General features: G+C 36.7%; 1 protein-coding gene across 36 annotated transcripts in view; it reads right to left on the bottom strand.

Annotated features, from left to right (window-relative positions):
* The window catches only part of sm (smooth), a 783427-nt gene that overhangs the window by 24138 nt on the left and 731845 nt on the right, over positions 1–27444 (bottom strand). For 31 of the 36 annotated variants that reach the window (XM_067097814.1, XM_067097810.1, XM_067097830.1 and 28 more), the window contains 2 exons: positions 25280–25376; positions 1344–1407 (listed from right to left, as the gene is read on the bottom strand). In XM_067097814.1, the coding sequence (XP_066953915.1) occupies positions 1344–1407; positions 25280–25376 (161 nt within the window). The remainder of the gene's footprint in view (positions 1–1343; positions 1408–25279; positions 25377–27444) is intronic. The other 5 variants (XM_067097815.1, XM_067097823.1, XM_067097837.1 and 2 more) reach the window with 1 other exon arrangement.

Genomic DNA, 27444 nt, shown 5'->3' on the forward strand with positions numbered 1-27444 from the left:
TTGGTGACTGGGTGTTGAACATGAGTGGTTCTGGCAAATGTGATTGGTTTGGTGACTGAGTAGGCATGACGACTGTCAGTAATTTGGAGTATATAACGTGGGTGGTGGAGATTATATACATAGCCATCAATGGTGGAGTAGTGAAGGTTTCAAGAGTTACATTACATTTTCTCTGTAATGGGGGGAGCCATCTCCTTCCAACCGAGTGCCCCTCGACAAAGCTTTCTTAAAATTGCTGACATCAGCAGAACACTCGCCTCACACTAAGACCACGCTACTCTTATCAATCAAAATTGATTTTACATCTGATACAGCAAGTATTCTTCACAGCACTGAATTTCCTTTTTCGGTACAGACGTTTTAGTTCGTATTTTTGACAATTCTAACAACTTTAATGTTACATTACTTTATACAAAGACTAATTGCACTATAATTTTACATAATATTTTCCTGTATAAGAACAGCATTCCACTCGGATTTTTAATGTTAATAAACTAAATTCGGAAAAACTTAAACACGAACTCTTAATTATCATAAAATATCAACTTCGCTATGGAACTTTACTCGTATTTTTAAAGGTGACAAAAATATAACCTCTGTATAACTTGAAATTCGTCTTTTCTATAATGGCAAAAACATTAACTTCGTTATGGATAAAATGCAAATGGCTTTTTCATAATATAAATTAACATTACATAAAAACTTTCTCCATTTTGAACTAATTATCATCTTCCTAATGACCATAACCCAACAGGTTATTTCAAATATCAGGACATTTATTCAAATCGTATTTCTATAATAATGAATTGCTCATAGACACTTTTCATTATTAAAAATAAACTGTAAATTTTCATTATGGAATTCAGATTCCAAATGACAGCTTTCTAGAAAACAAATAAATAAAGGGATAAATATCTAATACATCTCACGGGCAGTATCTACCTGGACCAATCGACCTGCCTTGCCATTCTATTCATAATAGTCTGGCCTTGCATTCGTTTAGATTAAAAAAAAAAAAAAAATCCAGAGAAAAGCGTAAGAAGTAAAAACAAAAAGATGGAAAATGGATGTAACAACCATGCAACTGGGGCATTTGGAGGCAACGTGCTGGCATAATACAAATACAGTCATTAAAAAAAAAGAGTAAATAAGACGGTAATTTAAGAGTAATAAAATAAAAATTACGGAACGTGACAGAAGGTGAAATATGAGGAATAATGAAAACCAAAAAAAATAAATCGATTTCAGGCAAGGCAGCGATTGTATACATGGCAAACACTGACATTTTGAGATTCAGAATCTTTTAATTGATGGAGAATTTTTATTTTTAAATTATTACTCACCGACGTTAGGATTGGTGAAGTCCCAACTCTCTGCGTCATTCTTGTATACGTTCAATTTGGTTGGCTGAAAGGGAGAAAAAAAATAAATTAATATTTATCAATCTTTTTTTTTACGAAATGCAAAAACTTTTCCATGCTCAATATTTGTAAATTGCGTATTTAATTTGGTGCACGGAATGATCAAGGAACGAAAGAACATATACACTATTTAAATATATATACTCGTAAATATGTATAATATATATATATATATATATATATATATATATATATATATATATATATATATATATATATATATATATATATACCTATATTGTATATATATATATATATATATATATATATATATATATATATATATATATATATATATATATATATATAAACAAAACATAGTCCAAATATATACATGACCACAAAATATATATTATAACGAATACCCAAAACACAGGGCCAAAGCCCCTCACATTTTTTTTTGGGGCCACCACCTCTCGGGGCTGTTGATCATATGCTGATCGTTGCCTGAGACCCCCAAACGAGACACCCTCTTCTTCCCCAGGTAATTCAACATTTATATGCCCACCTAAAATTAGCCGTGGAACATGCGGCAAGACAGCCTGCTGAAGAATGCGATCCGCTGGTTTGTTATTATCATTCGTGTGAGCTCGAAGGACAGAGAGAGAGAGAGAGAGAGAGAGAGAGAGAGAGAGAGAGAGAGAGAGAGAGAGAGAGAGAGAGAGTTTTAGGCAACCTGATAATTACAATCCAGTTTAAACAGTAAAATATATATATACTTGTGTATATGATATATATATATATAATATATATATATATATATATATAATATATATGTGTGTTACATGGAAACTTCCTTACTTTGATGGACAGGTAGAGATGTTTTGGCAAACAGTTCCTTGCACGAGTAACGAAGCACGTATAAGAGTTTGCGGTACGCCAATGTCTAATGTATTTTAAACCTAAAATGACATAAATCGCCAGTGGATTTTAAAGTGAATGCTATGATGGGGTTGTTATTATTATTATTATCATTATTACTATTATTATTATTATCATTATTATTATTTCCAAAGACCAATCATCCCTGTTAACTGCAGCTAGCAGGTCTCTATTCAATAACGATGTTGAAGACATAATTCCCTAGGATGTAAACTGTCAATCAAATATAACCATCTAAAATACGATCCATCACCGGGGTAAACTTAATTAGCATACTATCGGTATCAGAAACAAAACCCAATTGCCCTAGAAAGGGGAAGCAAGATAACTTTATATTATCAGAAAAGCCAATAGGATTTCAAGAGACTACAGTGTCTGATTCCTATGGTATGTTGCAAGTCCCAATAGTGGTAAAGAGCATTCATGCGCCAACGATTTATGGTCTCAGCTGTTTAAAGTGTCCTTTATTTGTTACAATTTTTGTCTAGTTTAGCAATTTTTCCAGTTTTATTTCTACACCATCTTTGCAAGTTTCTCGCTAATTTGTGTGTGTATCTGCCACCCAATTCTACGGTTTTTAGACTTGTCCCACCACACAGGAATGTGTCCGCATTACGAAAGAGGAGCAACAAAAAATAGGATAAAATAGCGACACTACGTCTAACCTCAACATCAGAGGCAACTGTTGCTACGGGCCGATTCTTCCGGAGAAGCCTTGGCCTTTAAAGGACAAACACCATCCAAAAGGAATACTTTTCACTAATTCAGAGGCTTAAAAGTTCACCAGCTATTACTCTGGAGTGGTCGGATATGCCGCAACGCAAGGTGGCGTGGACGCCGTATTGATTTTAATGGTGTGAGCTGAAATAGCATTGTAACTTGCTAGTCATTGTAGCCTTTTGGTTTGGCCCTGGGATGTGTGTGTGTGTGTGTGTGTGTGTGTGTGTGTGTGTGTGTGTGTGTGTGTGTGTGTGTGTGTGTGTGTGTATATATATATATATATATATATATATATATATATATATATATATATATATATATATATATATATATATATATATATATATATATATATATATATATATATATACTGTATGTATGTATGTATGTATGTATGTATATATATATATATATATATATATATATATATATATATATACATATATATATATGGCGTACGAAGACATATCAGTTAATGTGGAAACGGCCATTGAAAAAATATATCGTAGGGTGATATACCCAGTGACAGAATTCTTAATGTGAAAAAATTCTGACTGTGGCAAGTAACAGAACAAACATGAAGTAATGAGAAGACAAAGGTCATGGCATGTTTTTGCTTATAAACAACAAACTAAAAACCCAGGAATTTTCGTTGTGCAAAAATTCTAAAATTATCACACACACACACACACACACACACACACACACACACAAAAAAAAAAAAAAAAAAAAAAAAAACTGGGAAATGTGCGTCATTGTACTGCACTTTGTCAATGATCTTGGTTGCCGGGAAGAATCCCGTAGCAATCATTACGCATCGGGTGACTTGAGAAAACTCAAAGAACAACGAAGGATGTCATACTACTTTTATAGCACAAGGCTCAAATATCATTGCGTTTCTGCTAAACTACGGTTTAAATATGTCTATGTTCTCGATTTCGCTTGATTTTCATGAAAATTCTGCTCAACCTACTCTCTCTCGCTCTCTCTCTTTTAAAGCACAATGCTCAAACTCCCTAACGTCTGGTACTTCTAAACGACAAATTATACATATATTATACATATATACATATATATATATATATATATATATATATATATATATATATATATATATATATATATATATATATATATATATATATAATGCTTTTGCTTTATTTTCAGCTATTTTTACTAAATTCTCTCTCTCTCTCTCTCTCTCCGCAATTGGTAGCACTTCGGCTCAACCCTGGAACCCGTATTCGATCCCCGAACCAGGCGAGGAGAGGGACAATTAGGGGTGAGTATTCTTTAAACTCGAGAACACCTGTTACGAAGGAATAATTTAATTTCATGTTAGTCGATCGCGTTGAGTCGTAAACTCTACAACTATGTTTTGAATCAGGTTTTTACATTACTTAAAAAGTATTATTAGACAAAAGTATTTGTTTAAGTAATTATGTATATTTTGGCCAAGATATTTATACGTATTTCTCATAATGTATATTTTGGCCCAAATATTTGTATTACTGTAACTGGGTATATAAATCACTCAAAAAGCATCTTCTGACCCAAGCATTTAAATTATGTAAAATGTATGCCCAATAAGTGTTTTGACTAATGTATTTGCTATGGACGACAAAAACATTTTAAAACTATTTATTTCGACCAAAATATGAGAGCTGTGTTTTTAAGCCTCTCCTTTGAAGACAACTTACAACATAACTTTGGCCATAAACCTACGTACAAAGGAGAGGTTGATCCTATACATCCACCTGTGGCGGAAAAAGATTACTTTTTCTTTATGACTACAGCCAAAATTATTAGTCCCAATCCATTCAGGACCAATACCCTGTCTCCTAAACTTTCCTCAACCCTCGCCCCAATAAGGCTGTGAAATTTTTGCAGCAGCAGCAGCAGTAGTAGTGGCAGCATAGTAGTAGTAAGCCTGTGCAGATGGTTCACACGATATTAATCTCGACACTTAATTAAACGCCCCTCGCATTCCTAGGCCAACACTAAAATGGACGGGGAATGTTCGGATAATGTTTCTCCAACAAATCAAGAGTGGTAGCGTGAAACGATCTTCCCAAACAAACGTCGTAACTAGGCCAATTTCTAGTCAATCTCAGTGGCCTCATAAAAGATTATTTACGACCTATTTCAAAACTTGAATGGCAAGATGCCAAGATTTGAAGAAAATTCCAATTACGTTAGTGTTTCACAGCAGACAATGGAATAAAATGCATAAACAAAATTTTCTTAATAGCCCCACTATCATCCACAGCAACATAGTCTCAGAGAGAGAGAGAGAGAGAGAGAGAGAGAGAGAGAGAGAGAGAGAGAGAGAGAGATCTCTTGGAGGTTTCACCCTTATCTCGTCGAGGCCCTCCTGTTTTGACGGAGTACATTTTGATGGAGCAATGAACACACACGTCTAGTACTTTTTTTTTTATTACTGTTAAGATCAACATAGACATATTTTGGACCTAATGGAACGTGCCAATTCGTCCCTCCTCGTCCGGTTCGAGATTCGAACACGGGTCGTCCAGCTGTGACCCAGACATTCTACCAACGTTCTCTGAGGCCAGAGCGAGGAAGAATGTTACGGCCCCCTCTAGAGGTCAAACAAACAATTAAAAGTATGTATGTGTAACCTAATCATTTAATTTCACCAAGTAAACAACCATATGTGTAGGCACATACCCTAATCATTGAATTCCAACAAACTAACTAACATATATGTGTATGATTATAACCTAATCATTGAATTCCGGCACACAAAAATATATATATAAGTATGTGTGCGTATAACCTAATCATTGAACTCCACACACAAACAGATACACAGATAAACAGACACAGACACCGACACACACACACAGCCACAGTTATTACTGCCGGAACCGTGCGGAGCCTGAAAAAGTTAAACAAATTACCAGCCATTGTCATAAAATTTTTCACCCTCAACTTCATTTAGTGGGTCACGGAGGGATGGGAAAGGGAGGAGGAAGACGCCTGCTAGGATGGGGAGGGTTTAAGGGGGAACAGGGGTGGGGGTGGGGTAGATATCCTTCCCAAGGGGCCAGGAAGGCTCCCACCAAAATTTGCTGCCTTAACCCAATTGAGTAGTGCAACGAGGTTGCGCATTTCAAAGCCCTCCAGCAGGCTCTCTCTCTCTCTCTCTCTCTCTCTCTCTCTCTCTCTCTCTCTCTCTCTCTCTCTCTCTCTCTCTCTCTCTCTCTCGTTTTATGAAGTTAATTACTTTACTTCGCCACACTTTCCGTGTGAGGTGGATGTAACTGATAATTCATACAACAAACACACACACACATATGTGTGTGTGTGTGAGTATAATCTAATATCACATTTACAGACGCTTACAAAGCACGTATATGTGTAATATAAATACAAGTGGGATCTGTACACATACATTAAAGCACGTATATGTGTAATATAAATACAACTGGGATCTGTACACATACATACGGCATACGTGTTTGTATTCGAACAAGAAAGTTCACTGTGATAGGGAAACAGGACACAAGCTTGCAAAATCATGATGTGTTTATCAATTACTTTCATCCACGCTGACGAAGAAGTGTTCCTAAAAATAAGCGGTGATTACCAAGGAGGGTTTATGTCCGAATTACATTAGTGCAATTTTTTCCTGATATCGTCAGCTAACGTTTCTAGCATCTTTCGTTTTAACTGGGAAAACGTTACGTAAAGCCCAGCCTACAAAGTGAGATGTCTTAACTGACAAAAAATTAAGTAAAAAAAAATAAAAATAGAACAACCATACGTTTGTAATTACGTTAATCCTTTACATAACCCCAGTTAACATCTAAGAAAAATTTAAATTGGCTTATCAAAACCGAAACATTACAATGTGTATTTTTTTGCTGTAGAACTGAAGTTAATCTAAAACCAAATAAATTGTCATACAATATTCACATATGTGTCTTTTTGCTGTGAAAATTAAGTAAAATATAATGTCAATAATGGTACTCCGAACATTCGTTTCATAAACTACAATATGATTCATAATGTATATAGTTTCACGTGCCTCTAAACAAGGAATAACCGCGAAATCACCTAAAATTCGAAATAAAAAGGAAACTCCTTAATGACCCACATTTCTCTATCACTTGCGGTAGCGATGGTAAAAGATTGAGGGTTTATCTGTTCCTAACACGCAAAGGGTCAAAATTGATGGTTTTTCTTATCCCATTAGAGAACTGGCCCACTATTTTACCTAGGAAAGATAGCAATAGCTTATAGTATTTCTATATTTAAGACTATTTTCGGGTATGCCGAGCGTACATCATCATCACTGTTATAATTATAATTATTATTCTTCTTAGTAGTAGTAGTAGGAGTTATACTTCAACTTATTTTCACAGATCCGACTGCCCTTATGTATGAAAGGCGTGCCCACTCAAATTTTTCACATATTTGTAATTAATTACTCGCAACATACCCTTAATGCACTAAGCAACTCTTAATCCTTTCCTTGTGATACTGTATTTCAATCCAATTAATTTTTATCAATCTTTCCTTGTTATGCATTTCTAAAAATCTATAACTTTTACTCCCACTTATGATAAAAGGACTGACGGTAATGCAATACCGGAAAGATAAGAGCGTCACCTAATACCATCAGACACATATAATTTATATATTCTCTCTCTCTCTCTCTCTCTCTCTCTCTCTCTCTCTCTCTCTCTCTCTCTCTCTCACACCTATATTGACTTGACAACTTCGCTCCTAACGCGTCAAAGTTGGTCGGGATTTGCAAGTCTGATTACGTCCGACGTCGGAGGCTGAAAACTCGTCCACATTTTGGCTGAAGACTTATTTTCCTTGGTGAATGGAGGGGAGGAGGGGAAGGGAGGAAGCAAGGAGTGGGGCATTAAAGGCTAACAAACGTTTCATAATTTATACACACACACACACATTATATATATATATATATAAAATATATATATATAAATATAACTATATATATATATAATATATATATATATATATAAATTAACTCAGAAATATTATATATATATATATATATATATATATATATATATATATATATATATATATATATATATATATACACACACCAGGAACAGAACAGCAAACAGCCATCGCAACATCTTATAAATTTATTTGGCCAAATTTTCGAGACCATGTCTCATCATCGGGGCTGTAAAATACAAAGAATAAGAATTAAGAATCGACTCAGTTAAAAAACTGATGTCAATTAAAAACAAAAGAATTTTCTAACATAAGAGATCACTGTAAAAAAAAAAATGCAAGACATCGTTTTCTTATGATGATTTTAATATTGTTGCCCAAGCACCCAACGACCACTCCCTCTGCATCCTGGAATCTTTAACTATTAAGCAGCTTGTTCCTTCCCTAAACAGCCAGACCTCAGTTCTTAGCTCCCATACGGTTAGGTACTAAACGTTCTGATATTCTATACATATACATATATATTTTTATTTTATTATTTTTTTTATCTACTTTTTAAATATTAAGTCTTTTAGTATGTTTTAATGTTTTAGTGTTTGTTTTAGTTTAAGTTCCATGCTTTAGGCTTTTGTAAGTTTTTTAACTGAGTCGATTCTTAATTCTTATTCTTTGTATTTTACAGCCCTGATGATGAGATATGGTCTTGAAAATTTGGCCAAATAAATTTATAAGATGTTACGATATTCCTGGTAAATCTTCGGCGTTCCAGATGCCCCAATCTTCCAGCATGTTTACAGTATATATATATATATATATATATATATATATATATATATATATATATATATATATCATGTACATTCATTTAATCATGTACATTCATTTAAACTCTAAACTCTGAAAACAAAAAAAAAATATTACATGGCAAATCCACGTCTGAAATGATAAAAATAGACAAAGTCAGATTCACGAGTGGAATCTATTACGGCCATCCTAACGCAACAGAGCATGGCTGTAAATGTATGTACAAACTGAAACTATATTCTTTATAGAAACTAACACCCGCCCTCCTCTCTCTCTCTCTCTCTCTCAAAAGCATCCATGTTCAAGGGAAGGAGTTAGTGAAGCCGTTACGTGACCAGACTCTCAAGAGGAGGAGGAGGAGGAGGAGGAGGAGGAGGAGGAGGAGGAGGAGGAGGAGGAGGAGGACCGTTCTCTTTCACCAACGAATTTCGGAGAGGGAGAGAAAAAATTTCAATAAAATCACTTTTTCCTTCGCTCGACGAAGACAAGATCCCGAGCGCTTTCTTTACCATATTTCTGGTTGCCTAACAAGGGATTATCTTCACGGATATACAATCCCTGAAGAGAGAGAGAGAGAGAGAGAGAGAGAGAGAGAGAGAGAGAGAGAGAGAGAGAGAGAGAGAGAGAGAGAGAGAGAGAGAGAGAAATTAACGTTGGTAACGGAATTCCAGGTAACCAAGCTAGAAAATACACAATTTATAACAGCACGAAAATGTCACTTTTTACTTTTTACTAAGAGTTTAAAGCTTATTACATACACGCATTCATATATATATATATATATATATATATATATATATATATATATATATATATATATATATATATTGATATATATATATATATAATATATATATATATATATATATATATATATATATATATATATATATATATATATATATATATATTATATATACATTGAGATAGAGAGAGAGAGAGAGAGAGAGAGAGAGAGAGAGAGAGAGAGAGAGAGAGAGAGAGAGAGATAGAGAGAGAGAGAGATTTCACTCAATCATCGTCTCACATCAAGAGTTCTTCCCTTTATTATTAATTATTTAACCCCCTTCAATCCAAATCGCGTAATTAAAATTCCACAATCCTCTCCAGGTATTCCACCTAAATAAAGAGACGCACTGGCAACTGGCTAGTGCGTGTCATCACAGGGCACACAAAACACCCAAACAAAACACAGAGTATAAATGGCAACGCACGAATATCTTAAGTTTCATTTCAGACGACGAAATTCCCCGCTTTTAAAAATCGACACACTGACGTTGTCCAACATCTTTCGTCTCTCAGTGAAAATAACATAGTTCTCAGTGTAAAAATATAATTCACCTAATCACCGCATTGCTCCTGGGTACAGACTGGGAGCAATGGCGTACACATCGGAGGATGTGCATCCTACCCAGGCGACGTTAATTATCATTTTTATGGAGGCCGATGCGAGCATGCAAAGTGCTACTTAGCACGCGACTGGAAAGTGATATGACCGTGCGGCGTCTGTTATGACCTCGAGGTGATGATGATGATAAGCCTCCATTTAAAATTCTGAGCTCTTGCGATAATGAAGGTTGGATTAAGTCACACGAGTCTACAATCTTAAAAAGTGAAATTTCAAACACCGTACAATGATCAATATTGCTTGTGTGCACCGACTCCTAAGAGACAGATAAAAAAAAAAAAACTATTGATTTGATAAAAACAACTTCGCTGAATTAACTCCCAATATTGAAAAATCTCAAAAAGGCAAAGAAATTGGTTATAAAGGAAAATAACGCTAAAGATCAGCCGCTGGTAAAAATTCCAAAATTAAAAAATCCTTAATTTGATATAAACAATTCCACTAAAATTGCCAAAATCGAAATATGAAAAAAATAAATACGGTAAAGAAATATGTTGCACACGAAAATAACGATAAAGAGCAGCCGCTGGGAAAAGTGAAAATGAAAGGGTAACTAAAATTTTTAAATAAAAAATATTGAATACTGAACCAGAATGAAGTTTGGACACTGATTAAGAGGTCGATCCGCTGCCTTTCTTTTACAAATACATCAAGGAGGCAACCACATTTCGCCATACAAAATCCTCCTTTCACTAAATGTTTTTCAATGCTTTCCTAAGTTTATTCTATTTATTACTGAACATTTTTCATCTACTCATTAATATTTCCCATTTCTTCCTCGACATATTCGATCCATTTACTGACACACTGATACAGCAAACTTTATAAATCATATAAATTTGGAGCCTTTGTTGACTGAGTGTATTATAAACTGGGGCAATTGTTTAAAAAATCTAAACTATCTTGCATTCAACCGATTACGAAATAATAAAATACTTCTTGGATACTTTGGGTTTAACGCTCAAGTCACTGTCAGGGAGACCACGCTTGGCATCAAATGACTCAGAGATTAAAAATAGGCTTGAGATTGCGTCTTTCTCAGATAATGCAAGAACATGCTTACGAAAAGATATCATATCCTTGGCATTACGACGCTTGCGAGAAATGTGAAACATGCGCTCGGGTTGATATATATCCAAGATAACACGAGTACTATGCATCAAAAGGATATAAAAGATAATACGCTCGAGATCAACCCTTCAAATGAGAGAGAGAGAGAGAGAGAGAGAGAGAGAGAGAGAGAGAGAGAGAGAGAGAGAGAGAGAGAGAGCATAAAATTCGATTAATTTCACAAGAGATAACAAACGACATTGGGATTCTAGTCAAGGTTAAATGTCTCTTCTTCCTCAACAAGAAATAATGTACGTAACGCCTCTAAAGCCATCTCTTCTCACATTTAATCACTACACACCTGTTAACACCGCGATTACAAATTTGGTGCCTTTTTTTTAATAGGCTCTTATAACCTTTCTTCGTAAATACACCTACGCAAAAAAAAGAAGTTTAAAGCTTATTAAGAAAAACGGGGTTAGTCTTGTAACTTTCTTCGTTTAAAAGGAAGATCTATGGCTTCCTTCCTTCATGGTTAAGCCCACCTTTTCCCTTTCTTTTCGTTTGGTAGTTCGCTCCTGTGCTAGACAAAAGGGTATTGAGTTTGCGTCACATATTATTATTATTATTATTATTATTATTATTATTATTCCCGCTTCTTTATTGTTGTTGTTATTATTATTATTATTCCTGCTTCTTCTTCTTCTTGTTCTTCATCATCATCATCATTATTATTCAAGTTTTGCATAAATCTTCTATAACACCACGACAATCAATGTATTGCCAGTATACTCCTCTGAAGAAACTGTAATCATCACTACGGTAACTTGGGTATATTGTAAGCTAGGGATATATGCCTGAGAGTAACTCGACACAGTGTATTTAGAATATTCTACTCGCAAATCAAACAAAAGTTGCCTCAAGTCATTTACTCATATGAAGGTTTTTCATTTCCTTGTGAAATTGTGAAATGGTATTCTTGGGCATGTTAAGACGCAAATACTCGTACTTCTTTCAAATGAATACCATATTCTTTAGAAGCTTGAATTTCAAGTCAATGGCTCCGTTAGCTTGTTCCATATGAATATCATCTTGTGAACATATTCTTTAATAATAATAATTAATATTTCAAGTCAATGGCTCCGTTAGCTTGTTCCATATGAATAAGGTTCATCTTGTGAACATTAACAATAATAATAATAATAATAATAATAATAATAATAATAATAATAATAATAATAATTATTATTATTATTATTATTATTCAGTAGATGAAACTTATGGAACAAGCATCCACTGACTTGAAACTCAAACTTCCAAAGAATACGGTGTTCATTAAATAATAATAATAATAATAATAATAATAATAATAATAATAATAATCATCATCATCATCATCATCATATGGCCTTCTGTGCTATGTAGAATCTTGCATACAAAGCGCCTTGAGTCCATGTAAATGCTCGCATATTGGGTTTGTTCCATGTAAATGACTGTACATTTCAATAATAACATTGATCGCCCGCACCAATACCCGAACCAGAAGCTAATTCTAACACATTACCCAAGGCGAAATACTTTGCGCCCACCTCATCTTGCCCACGAGGGTACGAACGAATCCATCTCAGTAATGTCAATTGCCCGGCCAACAACATCTCGACCCAGCGAATGTGGCAGTAGTATAGTATACATCAAGCTCGCATATAATGAGACGAGCCCCTAAAAATACTGACGGTTCCGGCGACATCTTGCTTTGGCCCGCCCGTCCACTCTCCTCCCCTTGCAGTGGCCGAAGCATCAGGCCCACCCACGACGAGAGAAAGAGAGAGAGAGAGAATGTGTGTGCAAGTGAGGGAGCGCGAGAGCTCCGTTTTGACTTCTCATTACGCAACGATGGCATCGTTTTGATCATTAGCCAAGTGGCTCGGGAAATGTATAATAATTGTGAACAGATTCAAATTACTTTAAAATATATATACGTACACACACATATATATATAACATGCAATATAAAATACACACACACACACGTGTATAATTTTATTTAGGTGCTGTTCAAATCTGATGTAAATACAATGTATTATATATACAGAATATTCAATTAATCGGGCTCTACAAATATCCGAGGACTAATACACAAGAAGTAAATACTAAATTAAAAGATAAACCCATTTACATTTAAATAATCACGGACAACAAGTACTCTAGAGGCTTTTAAAAATACTTTCAAAAGTTGACCAAAGTTGAGAGATTCATCATTCAAGTAGACATCATCGCTCAAGATAATTTGCTGACCTAATCCCACAGACAACGCCAAATACTCAAAAGGAAATCAGGGAGATGTCGAAACACTGACGAAGAGGAGTCAGTTGAAAGTTAAATGATTCACAAGCGCGTGTGACTTGATGCTCAAAAAAATACCCATGAAAAAAATATCGCAAGCAGCGCAAAAAAAAAAAAAAAAAAAAAAAAAAAAAATCACTACAATTCTTAGGCCGAAGGGCAAGCACTGGAATCTATAAGGTAACTCAGCATTCAAAGGAAAATTGGGAGTAAAAGGTTACAAGAGTTCAAACAGGAGAAAAACCTCGCAGTTTCGCAAAGAAATAATTGTTAGAAGACTGTGAAAAGTAAGTAAGATGGAAGAGAGAGAATGTGAATGGAGGTATAATAAAAGGAATGCAGCTCAGGGCCGAAGGGACGCTGCAAAGAACCTCAAGTATTGCCTACAGTGCGCCGTTCGTGAGGTGCATAGACGGCACTGTCTCCCTACGGGACACACACACACACAAAGTAACTAGTCAAAAGCTCGCGAAGACATTCGATTACACAGACACAAACTAATTCAAACTAATATCCTTTGGTGATCACCACCGACAAGCCAAAAGCACTTGATACTCAAGAATACTCATGGAGACGTTCAAGTGAATAAAAAAAAAAAAAGTTTTGGAGAAACAGACACTAAGAAATAAATATCACATTAAGGACGATAAATACTGAAACATTACATCATACAAAAGTTAAAACAATCAATGGTTAAACAATTAAATTTATGTATACGTTCAAGTGCAAAAAGTTCAGGAGAAAGAAACGCTAAGAAGTAAAATATTGCATTAAGGTCAATAAATATTAATCATTCCACCACACAAAAAGTTAAATAAGTCAATGGAGACAGTCGAATACACTGATACGCATCTACAACTTTAAACCGTTCCTCTAAAAAGTTCCACAGCTGACCTGAATCACAAGGGCAAAAAGGCACTAAAATACTCATGGCATTTAAACACTCGCCAGAGAATAGTCGACGCTACTCTTCAAATTCCACCTGCAGAACGAGCTTTCTCTGACATAAATCACAAAGCATCGCATTTTTGGGCGAAGTTAATCCGAAGATTTGCACTAAAAAAAAAAAAAAAAACCCCACACACACACCAACGACGAGAAACAGGTGGGATATTTCCCCCTCTGCTTGGCTGACGTCGTTAACCGCTGTTGCTGCAACGCTAGTTACTCATAAAGATAAATCAACCCATCTCCCTGCTTGGTCTGACTTCAATGATTTTCATCTGACCTTGTTAGGGAGGTGGAGAGCGCGGTGAGGGGAAGCGGGGGAGGGGGAGGGGAGGAGGATTATTATGATCTGTAGCGTCAAGGTGCAGGGGAGTTATTATTTCCCGCCCTACCCCAACCCTTTCACTCTCCCTACTTGTTTATTTGTCGATTTGAGATTCATTCTTGTTACCTTGAAAACTGCTTTAAAACAAAAGAAAATTAAAACTGTGTGTGTGTGTGTGTGTGTGTGTGTGTGTGTGTGTGTGTGTGTGTGTGTGTGTGTGTGTGTGTGTGTGTGTGTGTGTGGACGTAACGTCTTTACCGCTTGGACATCATCATGGTCGCACCATCCAAATTGCCAACATACTTTTTTATTTTGACTCGTGCCATAAAGATGAATGCCCGTTGGCAAACACCAGTCACCCGCCATACATAGTTACCAGGTTGATCATAAGGGCACGTATGGTTCTAACCACATGATCAGGCGCGCGCGCGTCAGGTACTGAATGTCTTTTGGGGGAGGGGAGGGGGGGGGAGGTGGCGTTAGGAGTGTCAACACACGAGAAGGCATTCCTACGGCCCTCTGTGCTTCCCCTTATCTAGCCAAATGCGAAGTTATTTCAATCAAAATCTTCATCAAGCGAGATGACCGGCATCCCAAGCGTGCTTCGCGAGGGGAAAAAAAATCTATGTCAAACAAATGCTCAAATGTTTAATCTCTCAGAATTCCTGTCTTAGAAGAAACTGTCACTTACTGTAGTAGTTACATTAGATTTCTTCAGTTCTTAATTTTCAAGTTAGCCATTATATTATAAATTAGTTTTGAGAAATACATTGTAAATCTGAAACACGTTCAGTTTATTTACGCTGAAGTTGGCCAATGGAGAGAGAGAGAGAGAGAGAGAGAGAGAGAGAGAGAGAGAGAGAGAGAGAGATAAGAGAGAAAGAGAGAGAAACCGACGAGAGAATTATTGTAGTAGTTTGGCTTATCAATGGCTAGAAAAAAGTTAACACTTCCAAGTGCACTTCAAGGTTAAATACGTACTTTTCCTTACATGTCCGTCATTCGAGGGAAATATATTACAAATCTCATAAATGCCCAGTGAATTATTCAAATACTCTGCTTATCAATGATTAATAAGTTTATTCCAATTAATAATAAAACCAAGAAAAATGTTCATCACTTTCAAGTATGCGTTGAGGATGAATAAAAATTTTCCCTTCACCAGTCCATCAAGCGAGGGAAATCTATTGTAAATCTCAAAAACGTCGTGGTTATTATTTAGCCTACGCAGTCTGCCTTTTATTATCATTAATGAAACCAAGAAATGCGTTCATTTAGCCTACGTAGCCTGCCTTTTATTATCAATTAATGAAACCAAGAAAAGCGTTCAAACACATCCAAATGTACTTTGAGGAAAAATAAAAATTTCTCCTTCGCCTGTCCATCACTCTCATGACGACAGGTCGACATAAAATCTTTTTTCCACCATCTGTTTGTTCCTCCAAGCACTACTAGCAGCATCCATCAGCATCTCGTGCCACGCCACGAACAACGCGGCACTCGAATGTACCAGAACCAACGTGTGGCACTGGCAGTACCAGAAACGCCGCAGGAAAATGACAGCAGCAAACCAGACGTGATATGGTGGCGTTCGCATACCCGCCGGAAATTTACGAGCGAGGTAGAGAATTCCTCCGAAGGAGAGTCATCGACGCGATGCTTCAGCTTCTTCTCTGCTCGCTCAAGTTCTTCGAAATCGAGGTCGCCTTTCGGAGAAGCGTCTGGTCTATGCTAAGAATTGAGGAAGGAGTTTCACCGACCGAGCAATAAAATTTATTTAAGGCATACAATTATATGGTCGCTTCTTGCATTGTTGAACTTTAACTGCAAACATACGGGTTAAAATACTTGTAATAAAGGTTACTTGGACTGAGAGAGAGAGAGAGAGAGAGAGAGAGAGAGAGAGAGAGAGAGAGAGAGAGAGAGAGAGAGAGAGAGAATATTATAACCAACAGATATGAAAGAAATAAAAATGCAGGTCGGGAAATATAAGGTCTCTTACTTCAAAACAGTACCTGCACGAGTATATGGAATTTCCTGTAACGTTAAAAAAAAAAAAAAAAAAAAAAAAAAAAAAAATCTACTGCATCTCTAAATAAAAAAACTGCTCTACTGCACCTCTAAATAAAAAAAAAAGCGTATGCACTGTATTCCACAGAGTATAAAAGTTAATTTCATTTTGCCGTGTTAAAAAAAAAAAATAGGGGATACTGCATCAAGACAGCATTAATTTTCGAATGTAGTGTACAAACTAACAGGGTTACATAAGGAAAAGAAAAGAGAGAGAAGGGGGGGAGGGGGACTTTGCACATAGATGGGAACACCAAAATCCAAACGCGGCAGTTGACATGACACTTGAGGAGAGAGAGAGAGAGAGAGAGAGAGAGAGAGAGAGAGAGAGAGAGAGAGAGAGAGAGAGAGAGAGAGAGAGAGACACTGCACCTGGGTGGGGACGCCAAAATCCAAACGCGGCAGTTGACATGACACTTGAGAGAGAGAGAGAGAGAGAGAGAGAGAGAGAGAGAGAGAGAGAGAGTCCAGTAATTCAGTTTGCGGTCGACAAGACCGACACATGTTGTTGGCAGTTTCTATTGGTTTTGATCACCGAGGAGGAGAAAGAGCAAATCTAATTTCCATGTTGAAGGGCGAAAAAAGAGTAAAGAGGAATGAAAGGACGTGTTGGGAAAAAATGGGTAAAAATATTTATATAAATGGGTGTTCAGGACATCCAGCAAATACAGGGGCCACGACTGGTTACTGGGTTCAATAGAGAGAGAGAGGAGAGAGAGAGAGAGAGAGAGAGAGAGAGAGAGAGAGAGAGAGAGAGAGAGACTGTAAAGAGGGGAAGAATTTTTGAGGGGACTGTGGGTTGGGGAATATAGACAATAAGTGTAATTTGATCGGTCTATAGAAGAGAGAGAGAGAGAGAGAGAGAGAGAGAGAGAGAGAGAGAGAGAGAGAGAGAGAGAGGCACTGTAAAGAGGGGAAGGACTTTTTTGGGGACTGGGGGTGGGGGAATATAGAGTTCCCCAACGTGGTGGGCAGGACGATGGGGCTTTTGTGCGTGTGAATTGGGGCGTGCAGGACCGCAGGTTTTTACAGTCACTCTGCGGCTACCGAATTTTTTTCCCCGACCCTCCCTAAAGCTTTGCAAAGTTCGAGAGAGAGAGAGAGAGAGAGAGAGAATTCAAAGCTGAGTAATGAAAAAAGAAAAATCCAGCTTTAATAACTAAAAATCTAGGCTAATACAACGGTGAGCTTAAAAAGAATAAAAACTCATTCGGAAGAATAAGTAGGTTTTGCCCAAGGTAATCAGATCATTAGCTTAAGACAATAGGCAATTAAGGAGTCCTACAGGAAGCGTTCTTAGGAAAATTATAATATAGGGACTAACGCCCAATCTAGTGATGTACCAGGATCATATCAGTCTTGCACACAAACTATGGTGGGTCTCTCGAAAATGCGAACGTACAGTAATAAAACATCCAGACTTATCCAACAAAAATATCATAAAAATGGCGGAGAAAAGAATTGATAAGAATTTATAAAAATGCATCGGTCATTACGTCCGAATTCCAAGTCAAAAGACTAGGATGGTAAAGTGACAAAGAGGAAGAATGTAGAAAATTCATGCGAGCTCAGAGAGCGTTTAAAAACCTATTCCAAATTTTTCATGAATAGTAATGAGAAACTGCACTGCCGGCTGAAAAACTTGATGGCCAATACAAGGAGAGAATGGTAAACGACTGAGATATAACAAACGGACTTTGTTATCTGGTATGTCACGCGTATGTTGAACACGATGAAAGGTACTAGATCAAGTACTGTTAGGAAAGAAAGACACTATATATATATATATATATATATATATATATATATATATATATATATATATATATATATATATATATATATATATACATATATACATATATACGGTATATACATATATATAATTATATACAAGTGTGTATATATATATATATATATATATATATATATATATATATATATATATATATATATATATATATATATATATATATATATATATCTAAAGATAAAATCACGAAGGAGTCTGCTAAGTAAAGGACCTAAGTGTCGAAAGGCCTCATAGCACTCCAGTGTTTCCGTTTCCTTTGTGGATTTTATCTTTATTTATATATATTCATCACGTTCCATATTTTCGTGATTCAGTTATACACACACACACACACACACACACACATTATATATATATATATATATATATATATATATAGAGAGAGAGAGAGAGAGAGAGAGAGAGAGAGAGAGAGGAAATTCCTTCAAATTACCTGGTCGATTTCCACATCAAATCAATAATCCCTCAACTGCTTTCATCTGACCCACGATGAATCCTGCCCTTCCCAAAAATGGATGTCTAACATTACAAAAGAGGGCTGGGAAAAAAAAAAATATTCCAGTCACGACACTACCAAGATCTAGTCCTTGAATGAAAGAGGCTTTTTTTTGGGTGGGGGGCATGGGAGAATAATGGGCGGTGGTAGATTGGCCGGTTGACCGTGTCCCGAAAAAGGAAAACATAAAAGTGGATTTATTTCGATACTGAAGTGAACGGAGATGTGGCATCTTCCTCATGTAATGCTCTTGGAAAGCCATAAAGAAAACAGAATATACAATTTAGGACGAAGGCCAAGCGCTGGGACCTATGAGGTCATTCAGCTCTGAAAGGAAAATTGCGAGTAAAAGGTTGCAAAGGCGTAACAGGAGGAAAACATCGCAGTTGCGATATTTAACAATTGTTAGAAGAGTGTGGATAGTAAGATAATATGAACTCAAGTACAGTAAAAGGAATGAAAGGGGTTGCAGCTAGGGGCCGATGGGGCGCTGCACAGAACCTTAAAAATGCCTACAGTGCACCGCGCGTGAGGTGCCCCAATGGCACTAACCCCCTACGGGGAGGAACCCCATAAACAACAAAAATGAAATTAGTGATTTTATCTTTACACACCCACACACACACAAGTACTCCTGGCGTGACCACACCCTTCAATATTTGAAAGGAATCCCTTCTAACCCCCGTGTTCACCTTGCGAGCGAACTACTCGGCGACCACGTTCACCTGATGTACAGTTAGTGAATATGTTCAGGCACGTACACTTGTACATTTACTGTGCGCCTGTTTTTGTAACAGCGAGACATTTAATGTACGTCAGCTACATGATGTATTATTTATATTCGCGTGTGAACGAGGTCGCACATGTAGAAAAACGTTTCCAGTATATAAAAGGAATATTTTCCTTTCGATATATGATGCATATCATTATACTCTTTCACAATAACAAAAGTACTTTATCAATTACTAACTGTCGCACACTGTTTCTTGACCATATTCTAATAATTTACATCTAAACGACAGTATTTCAATGACCGTAATTTTCAAAAACTTTACCAAATACTTTTTATGTATATAATCAAATTGCCATTATTCAGGAATGATTAAGTCTGATAAACTGTCCTTCACTCACTCACAGTAAAACTTACTCTACAGAATGGCGGAAAAATGTCAAAATGCAACCCCACCCCTCCCCCACCCAACCCAGCCAGGGTATATCTCTGTTCTTGTTGGTACTGCCAGTCACGCTCCTAATCTTGTTTATAAGGAGAAGATAGTGTTTTTGTTCGCAAACACTCCCGATCATTTATTACTGTATTTGTTTAACACCAAGGAGAGAGAGAGAGAGAGAGAGAGAGAGAGAGAGAGAGAGAGAGAGAGAGTTAACATTGGTAACGGAATTCCAGGTACCCATTCTAAATTTTTTTTTATAAAAGCAGAGAAAAATGTGACTAAATAAGTCTGCATCTATTTGTACGTGCGTGAGTAGAGAGAGAGAGAGAGAGAGAGAGAGAGAGAGAGAGAGGTTAAGTACACCTTAGTTTAACCAGACCACTGAGCTGATTAACAGCTCTCCTAGGGCTGGCCCGAAGGATTAGATTATTTTACGTGGCTAAGAACCAATTGGTTACCTAGCAACGGGGCCTACAGCTTATTGTGGAACCCGAACCACATTATAGCGAGAAATGAATTTCTATCACCAGAAATAAGTTCCTCTAATTCTTCATTGGCCGGTCGGATAATCGAACGCGGGGCCAGCAGAGTGCTAGCTGAGAACGCTACCCACCCTTCCAATGAGGAACGAGAATTTGTGTGTGTGTGTGCGCGTGTGTGTGTGTGGAGAGAGAGAGAGAGCCAAACAAGGATTAAACCCGTTCCATTAAACAAATTAAAACGAATAATGTCAGCTTTAAAAGCAGCACGAATCAGTCGGCTTGCGTATGGCCATACATCTAAGTCATGGTAATGAAGATGATTAAGAGTGGCCGGTCATACGTCTCCTGGCCCTTTCCCTCCCCACCCCCTGAAACACCCCGTATCTGCAACCAGCACTTACGTTGCCGGGTGCATCGTCAACTCTGTTTACTGTCAATATGAAGGTACTAAAATTGGTTCGTCAGGATGATGTACTCACTCACTTACTCGGTAAGGTTCTCAGAACCTCACCAGACACCTGAGGTTAGTTGCATGGTTTCGTAACGATGAATTTCTGATCACCTGTCCAAACACTGACCATACCCGATTTTTAATCTAAGATTGAATTTATTACAATTATTAATGTGAATCATAAAGTGAGGAACAAGGAAAGACAGAGGTTCTTGAGTCCAAGTAAGTCAAGCAAGACGTCTTGCATCCAGAAATGGAGTGTTTATCCAAAGCGGGCAATGAGTGGCAACTATAAATGTGAACTAATATCTAAACGGGTGCGGAAGAATCTCTTAGTATTAAGCCACGCGATAAAACTGCGCTGACTACGTATCAGGCAATGCACCCTCATTACCCTACATACGGACACCCCCACAAATCTAAATAGGTAAGGAGGCGAAGTATACTCATCAATTATATAATTCACATTTGGCACTCGGGATTAAGACCTTTCTCCGTTACAAAACAAGAACGATACGTAACTGATTTGGCATTCAGGCCAGGGCACAGAAGCCTTCCCCAATTACAAATTAGAGCATCGGCACTCTGTAAATGCCATCCTATCACCGCAGGCATCCGAAAGCACGGGAGATCAAAGCTCGTATCATATACATATATATAACCACACAAGACATTTCTCCGTGCAAAAACCACAGGGGGGCATTCCCACCTCCCCATGGGGGAACATTACACCTACGTGTGAAGTATGATCCATCCGACCTCCTCCACGAGGTTGGAAGAGAGGGAGAGGGTTCGAAAATAACCTCTTTCTAAAATGCTGTTGACAGATATGGCAGGCAGGTCATTTCCAAGGAAATGCGACGCGTCTGCTTGAACTATCTGCGAGCTTGCGCGCTCAATGAGGGGGTTGTGACAAAACGCCAATCAAGTCTTTCTTACAATGACAGGGGAGGGAATTTATGGCATGAACATGAAACATCTCGCCGGAGAGATAAGAAGGAATAACATTCTACTCATGGTTTTCCCATCACCGCCCCCAGAGAGAGAGAGAGAGAGAGAGAGAGAGAGAGAGAGAGAGAGAGAGAGAGAGAGAGAGAGAGAGAATTATAAATAGTTTCATCCCAGTGGGGAGAGATTTACCTCTTCCAGGTCCTCCCATTTTGAAACAATATATTTAGCCGAATCAATAACAATCCAGTATATTTTTTCCTCCAGAGAGAGAGAGAGAGAGAGAGAGAGAGATTAATGTATAGTTTCATCCCAGTGGGGAGAGGATTACCTCTTCGAGGTCCTCCCATTTTGAAAGTATATATTTAGCCGAATCAATAACAATCCAGTAATTTTTTTCCTCCAGAGAGAGAGAGAGAGAGAGAGAGATATTATGAATAGTTTCATCCCAGTGGGGAGAGGATTACCTCTCCGAGGACCTCCCATTTTGAAAGTACCTACATATTTAGCCGAATCAACAACAATCCAGTCTTTTTTCCGAGAGAGAGAGAGAGAGAGAGAGAGAGAGAGAGAGAGAGAGAGAGAGAGAGAGAGAGAGAGAGACTATGAATAATTTCATCCTTGTGGGGAGAGAATTACCTCTTCGAGATCCTCCCATTTTGAAAGTACATATTTAACCGATTCAATAACAATCCAGTCTATTTTTTCCACGAGAGAGAGCCTTGCTCATTTCTCATCCGTCCTGAAGACGGACAGCATCTCACGCCCAGCGCCTCAAAAGCCATTGCGGAGATAATTGCAAATAATTTGAATACATAAAGCAAATCACATGATAATAGACAGAGCGTTCACAAAGGGACGGATCTGAACACCCTTGACATTACCCCTTAGGAGCTACTATTACAGAAAAGACAACTACCCTCAATCATCCCCAAAGACATGCCAAAGACACGATTAACTGCGCGTGAATGTCACAACAAACCGGAAAAAATTGCAAGGCTGCAACGTTAGCCAAACGAGGTCATACATTACTGTATGTACAAGGATACGCGAGCAGATTTAACATTGCTGTGATGTGTGTCATAAAGATGTCATGATTGAATTTAGATGTCATAACTGAATTTAGATGGTTAGGAGCACAAAAAGGATGGTGCATGAAGTAAACAACAATTAAATCACTGTCGCCCATTAGTGCCACAGTCGAGAGGACAGAAGCAACTTTGTGGAAATATAGGTTTAGATTTTGTCAAGTCTACGATGTTTTCAATTCCAATATTAGTTATAGATTGAACTGAATTGCATATAGAATTTAGGTCAAAGGCCAAGCAATGGGACCTATGAGGTGATTCAGCGCTGAAAAGGAAATCGACAGTAAAAGGTTTGAAAGGTGTAACAGGAGGAAAAACTCGCAGTTGCAATATGAATCAATTGTTAGGAGAGGGTGGAAAGTAAGACGTTAGAAAGAGAATATGAAAGGAGGTACGGTAAAAGGAGAAAAAATGGTTGCAGCTAGGGGCCGAAGGGACGCTGCAAAGAACCTCAAGTTTTGCCTAGAGTGGTGCACCGACGGCACTAACCGCCCCCACCCGGGGTATTAGTTATAGATTAACTACTGAAAGATTTTCCCACCTATCTATCTATCCATCAAAGACTTTCCTACTAGTATTAGCTCCAAGCAATAACAATCATAAAATTAACCAACCTATGTACAGTATATATCTATCCATCCAAGATTTTCCTACAAAGCTCCTGAAGCATCAATAATCACAAAATTAACTATCCACATAATTGACAAAACTCCATCAGAATTAATCTGCCGTAGCACTCGAGCAGTCACATGTCAATCTGCCAGTCTACGATATCAATCAGGCAAATTGCCTACTACATTCAGACTTCATTAAATCCAGCCTACATCATAGCTTCAGTCCATCACTCCCCCATCCCCCTTCCCTCAAACACCTCCCCCCACCACACGCCTTGAGAACCAGCAAAAAGCTGTAATTAATTACGTCAAATTACCAGGCTTCCCCCTCCCCCCTTTGTACCGTTATCCCAGGGAGGGCAGAAACATGCTAATAAGATTACATTAAGTTTTATGTAATTATCTTGACAAAGGAAATTATACTGGGAGGAGCAGTAATTATGCCTGGCTTCATTAGTAGGCAATAACATTAGAGATGAGAATGATATTAAACATTAATGCTGATGCCAATTTTATTACCGGGAACCCTTTATCATTCTCCGACATAAATTAAAATATGAATAATCTTCAGTGTACACTTTCATATAAATATAAGTCCATAAAAAATAACCGTAAATAACAAAGAGAAAAATCTTAAATTTCTACACCATTCTTTGAAAGAAAATTAAATATGACACTAATCTTCCATTCCTTCTGAATAAAAAAAAATAATAAACAAATAGATGCAAAATAGAGAAATTGTATATTAAATATCTTCCATATAGACTTCTGAATCAAAACTAAAAGTAAGAAAAATAAATTTTACATTCCTACACCATTCTTAGACAAAAATTACAATGACACTAATCTTCCATGTACACTATATAGAAAATAAATAAATAAGTAAATAAATACATACTGTATATATCAATAATAGAGAGAAACATTTTACCTTTATACACCATTCTTACACAAGAATCAAAATAATCCTAATTTTTCATGCACACTTTCATATCAAAATAGAGAAATGATTTACATTTTCCATCAATCTCTGACAAAAATTAATATAATATAGAAATCTTCCATGAACACTTCTGAGCCAAAATAAACAAAACAAAAAATAAATACATATATAAAAAACATATTAATTAATAAATTCATTGAACAGAAAAATGAAAAGACCTTGATTTATCTTACCATTCTCTGACAAAAATTAAAGTAAGATAATCTTTCGCGCACACTTCTGAATCAAAATAAAACAAAATAAATAAATAAAAGTACAAATGACAAGAAGGGAGCGACTTACCTTAGCATATTCTATCCTAAGGGTACAACAGCCTGAGTAAATGTCGGCACCTTGTAGATTCTCCTTGGCTCTGGTCGCCGTCTCGACACCGTCAAATGTGAAGACTTTAAGTTAAGGAAAACACAATAAAAAGAATTCCGATGCTTTTGCAAAATAAACAGTGGTTAAGATAATCAAAGGAATTGGTGATTTCAGTTCATGTACCTTGAGAAAGTAAGTCGTTGTAAATAAAGAATGGTCAAGATGATTACAGAAATTGGTGATTTCAGTTCATGCGCCTTGAGAAAATAAGTCGTTGTAAATAAACAATGGTTTAAGATAATCAAACGAATTAGTACTTTCAGTTTATGTACCAGTTTATGTACCCAGAGAAAATAAATAACTTCAAAAAAAAGATAGATTCGTAATTTCTTTTAAAAAAATTGAATTTACAGTAATTACTAAAACACAATGTGTGAAGTGTTTTCAAAATGAGTGGGAAATACGTATATTAAAATTCGGTGTGGGTTACGAATTTAGATCAAAGCAGAATCTATGAATTTTGGAAAAAGTGGAACTTGTGAATTTAGCGAAAAAATGTAGATTCTATGTATTTAGATGGGAGCGGAATTAAAAAATTCAGAAAAAACAGGAATTAATAAATTTAGAAAAAAGTGGAATATATGAATCCAAAACAAATGAAATTTATGAATTCCGATAAAACTGATATTTATGAATTCAGATAAAAAGTGCAATTCATGAATTTAGATAACAGTGGAAGCGCGAGCTAAGATAAAAGTATATTTTATTTATTTCGATAAAGGTGGAAATTATGAATTTGGATGAAAGTGGAATTCATGAATTTAGATAAAAGTGGAATCGTTAACGAAACCACTTATAAAATCATTAATGGCCCCATATTTTTCATTTACTACCTCACCTAACCACATCAAAGGGAATACTTACTAACCCCGAAACCCAAAAAAACAAACACTCCTTAAATTTCAATTATTTCCCAAACCTCTCCCTCCCCATCCCCGCCCCCGTCCTCTCCCAGTCCCACCCGGCAATACTGACCATCGCCGAATTTCTCTCGCATTTATAGGGCACTGCAAATAGCTATTACCACTAATCACTTGAAGGGAATATACGCTGTTCTGAGCCCATTAAATGCCGCTGCCGCGTCATGTTACGCATTCCGTACCAAATGAATTCCGTCCGCGCTGGGATTCTTCAGATTTACAACTCTAGTTGGCCGGATCAACGCGGCTATTTAGACGAGGTTAGGGTAATGGGGAAATCCTACATACATACATGTGTGTGTGTGTGTATATATATATATATATATATATATATATATATATATATATATATGTGTGTGTGTGTGTGTATATATATATATATAAACATACAAACAGCCCAAAACAGGAATAAGAAAAATATACATATCGACTAATGCTATAGCCCTATTCAAAGGTCAATATTCATGGCTATTATATACCACAAGCCGATAGATCACATACATACATACATACACACTATATGTATATGTATATATATATATATAATATATATATATATATATATATATATATATATATATATATATAATATAATATATATATATATATATATATATATATAAACAGGAATAAGAAAAATGGATAAGGTATTTTATACCAAATGATATTACTAGCATCCAATGCACTAGCTACCTCCACGTGACTCAGATGCTGGCAGCAAGTATAAAAACTGCAGCTAACCCCATTCAACAGACCTTACAATTCGTTGGGTTGCCCCAGGTCCCTCAGTGTGAGGCACTTTGATGTCTACCAGAGAGTTGCTAACGCATCTTCGGTATATTTTGCATCTTCCAGTCTTGGATGGTCTGGGATGCATCTTAGATATTTGTCATTCTTAAACACATCTACGCTCACTCCTGTTATGTTCCTCAGATGAGCTGGTATTGAATATGCATTATCGATGCTGGTGCGTGGTGGATTAATGTCCTGTGTGCTTTCCTTATTTTCCTGGTATAGTTTTTGGCACTATTAATCTACCTCTGCTTGCTCTTTTGATAATTTTAGTTCCATGATGTTTTCGGTAATTCCTTCTATCTGTTTCCATGCTTGAATTACCATGTATCGTTCTCTTCTCCTTTCAAGACTATATAAATTTAAGAATTG

Source organism: Macrobrachium rosenbergii, chromosome 54, assembly GCF_040412425.1.
Source record: "Macrobrachium rosenbergii isolate ZJJX-2024 chromosome 54, ASM4041242v1, whole genome shotgun sequence".
Classification (NCBI taxonomy): domain Eukaryota; kingdom Metazoa; phylum Arthropoda; class Malacostraca; order Decapoda; family Palaemonidae; genus Macrobrachium; species Macrobrachium rosenbergii.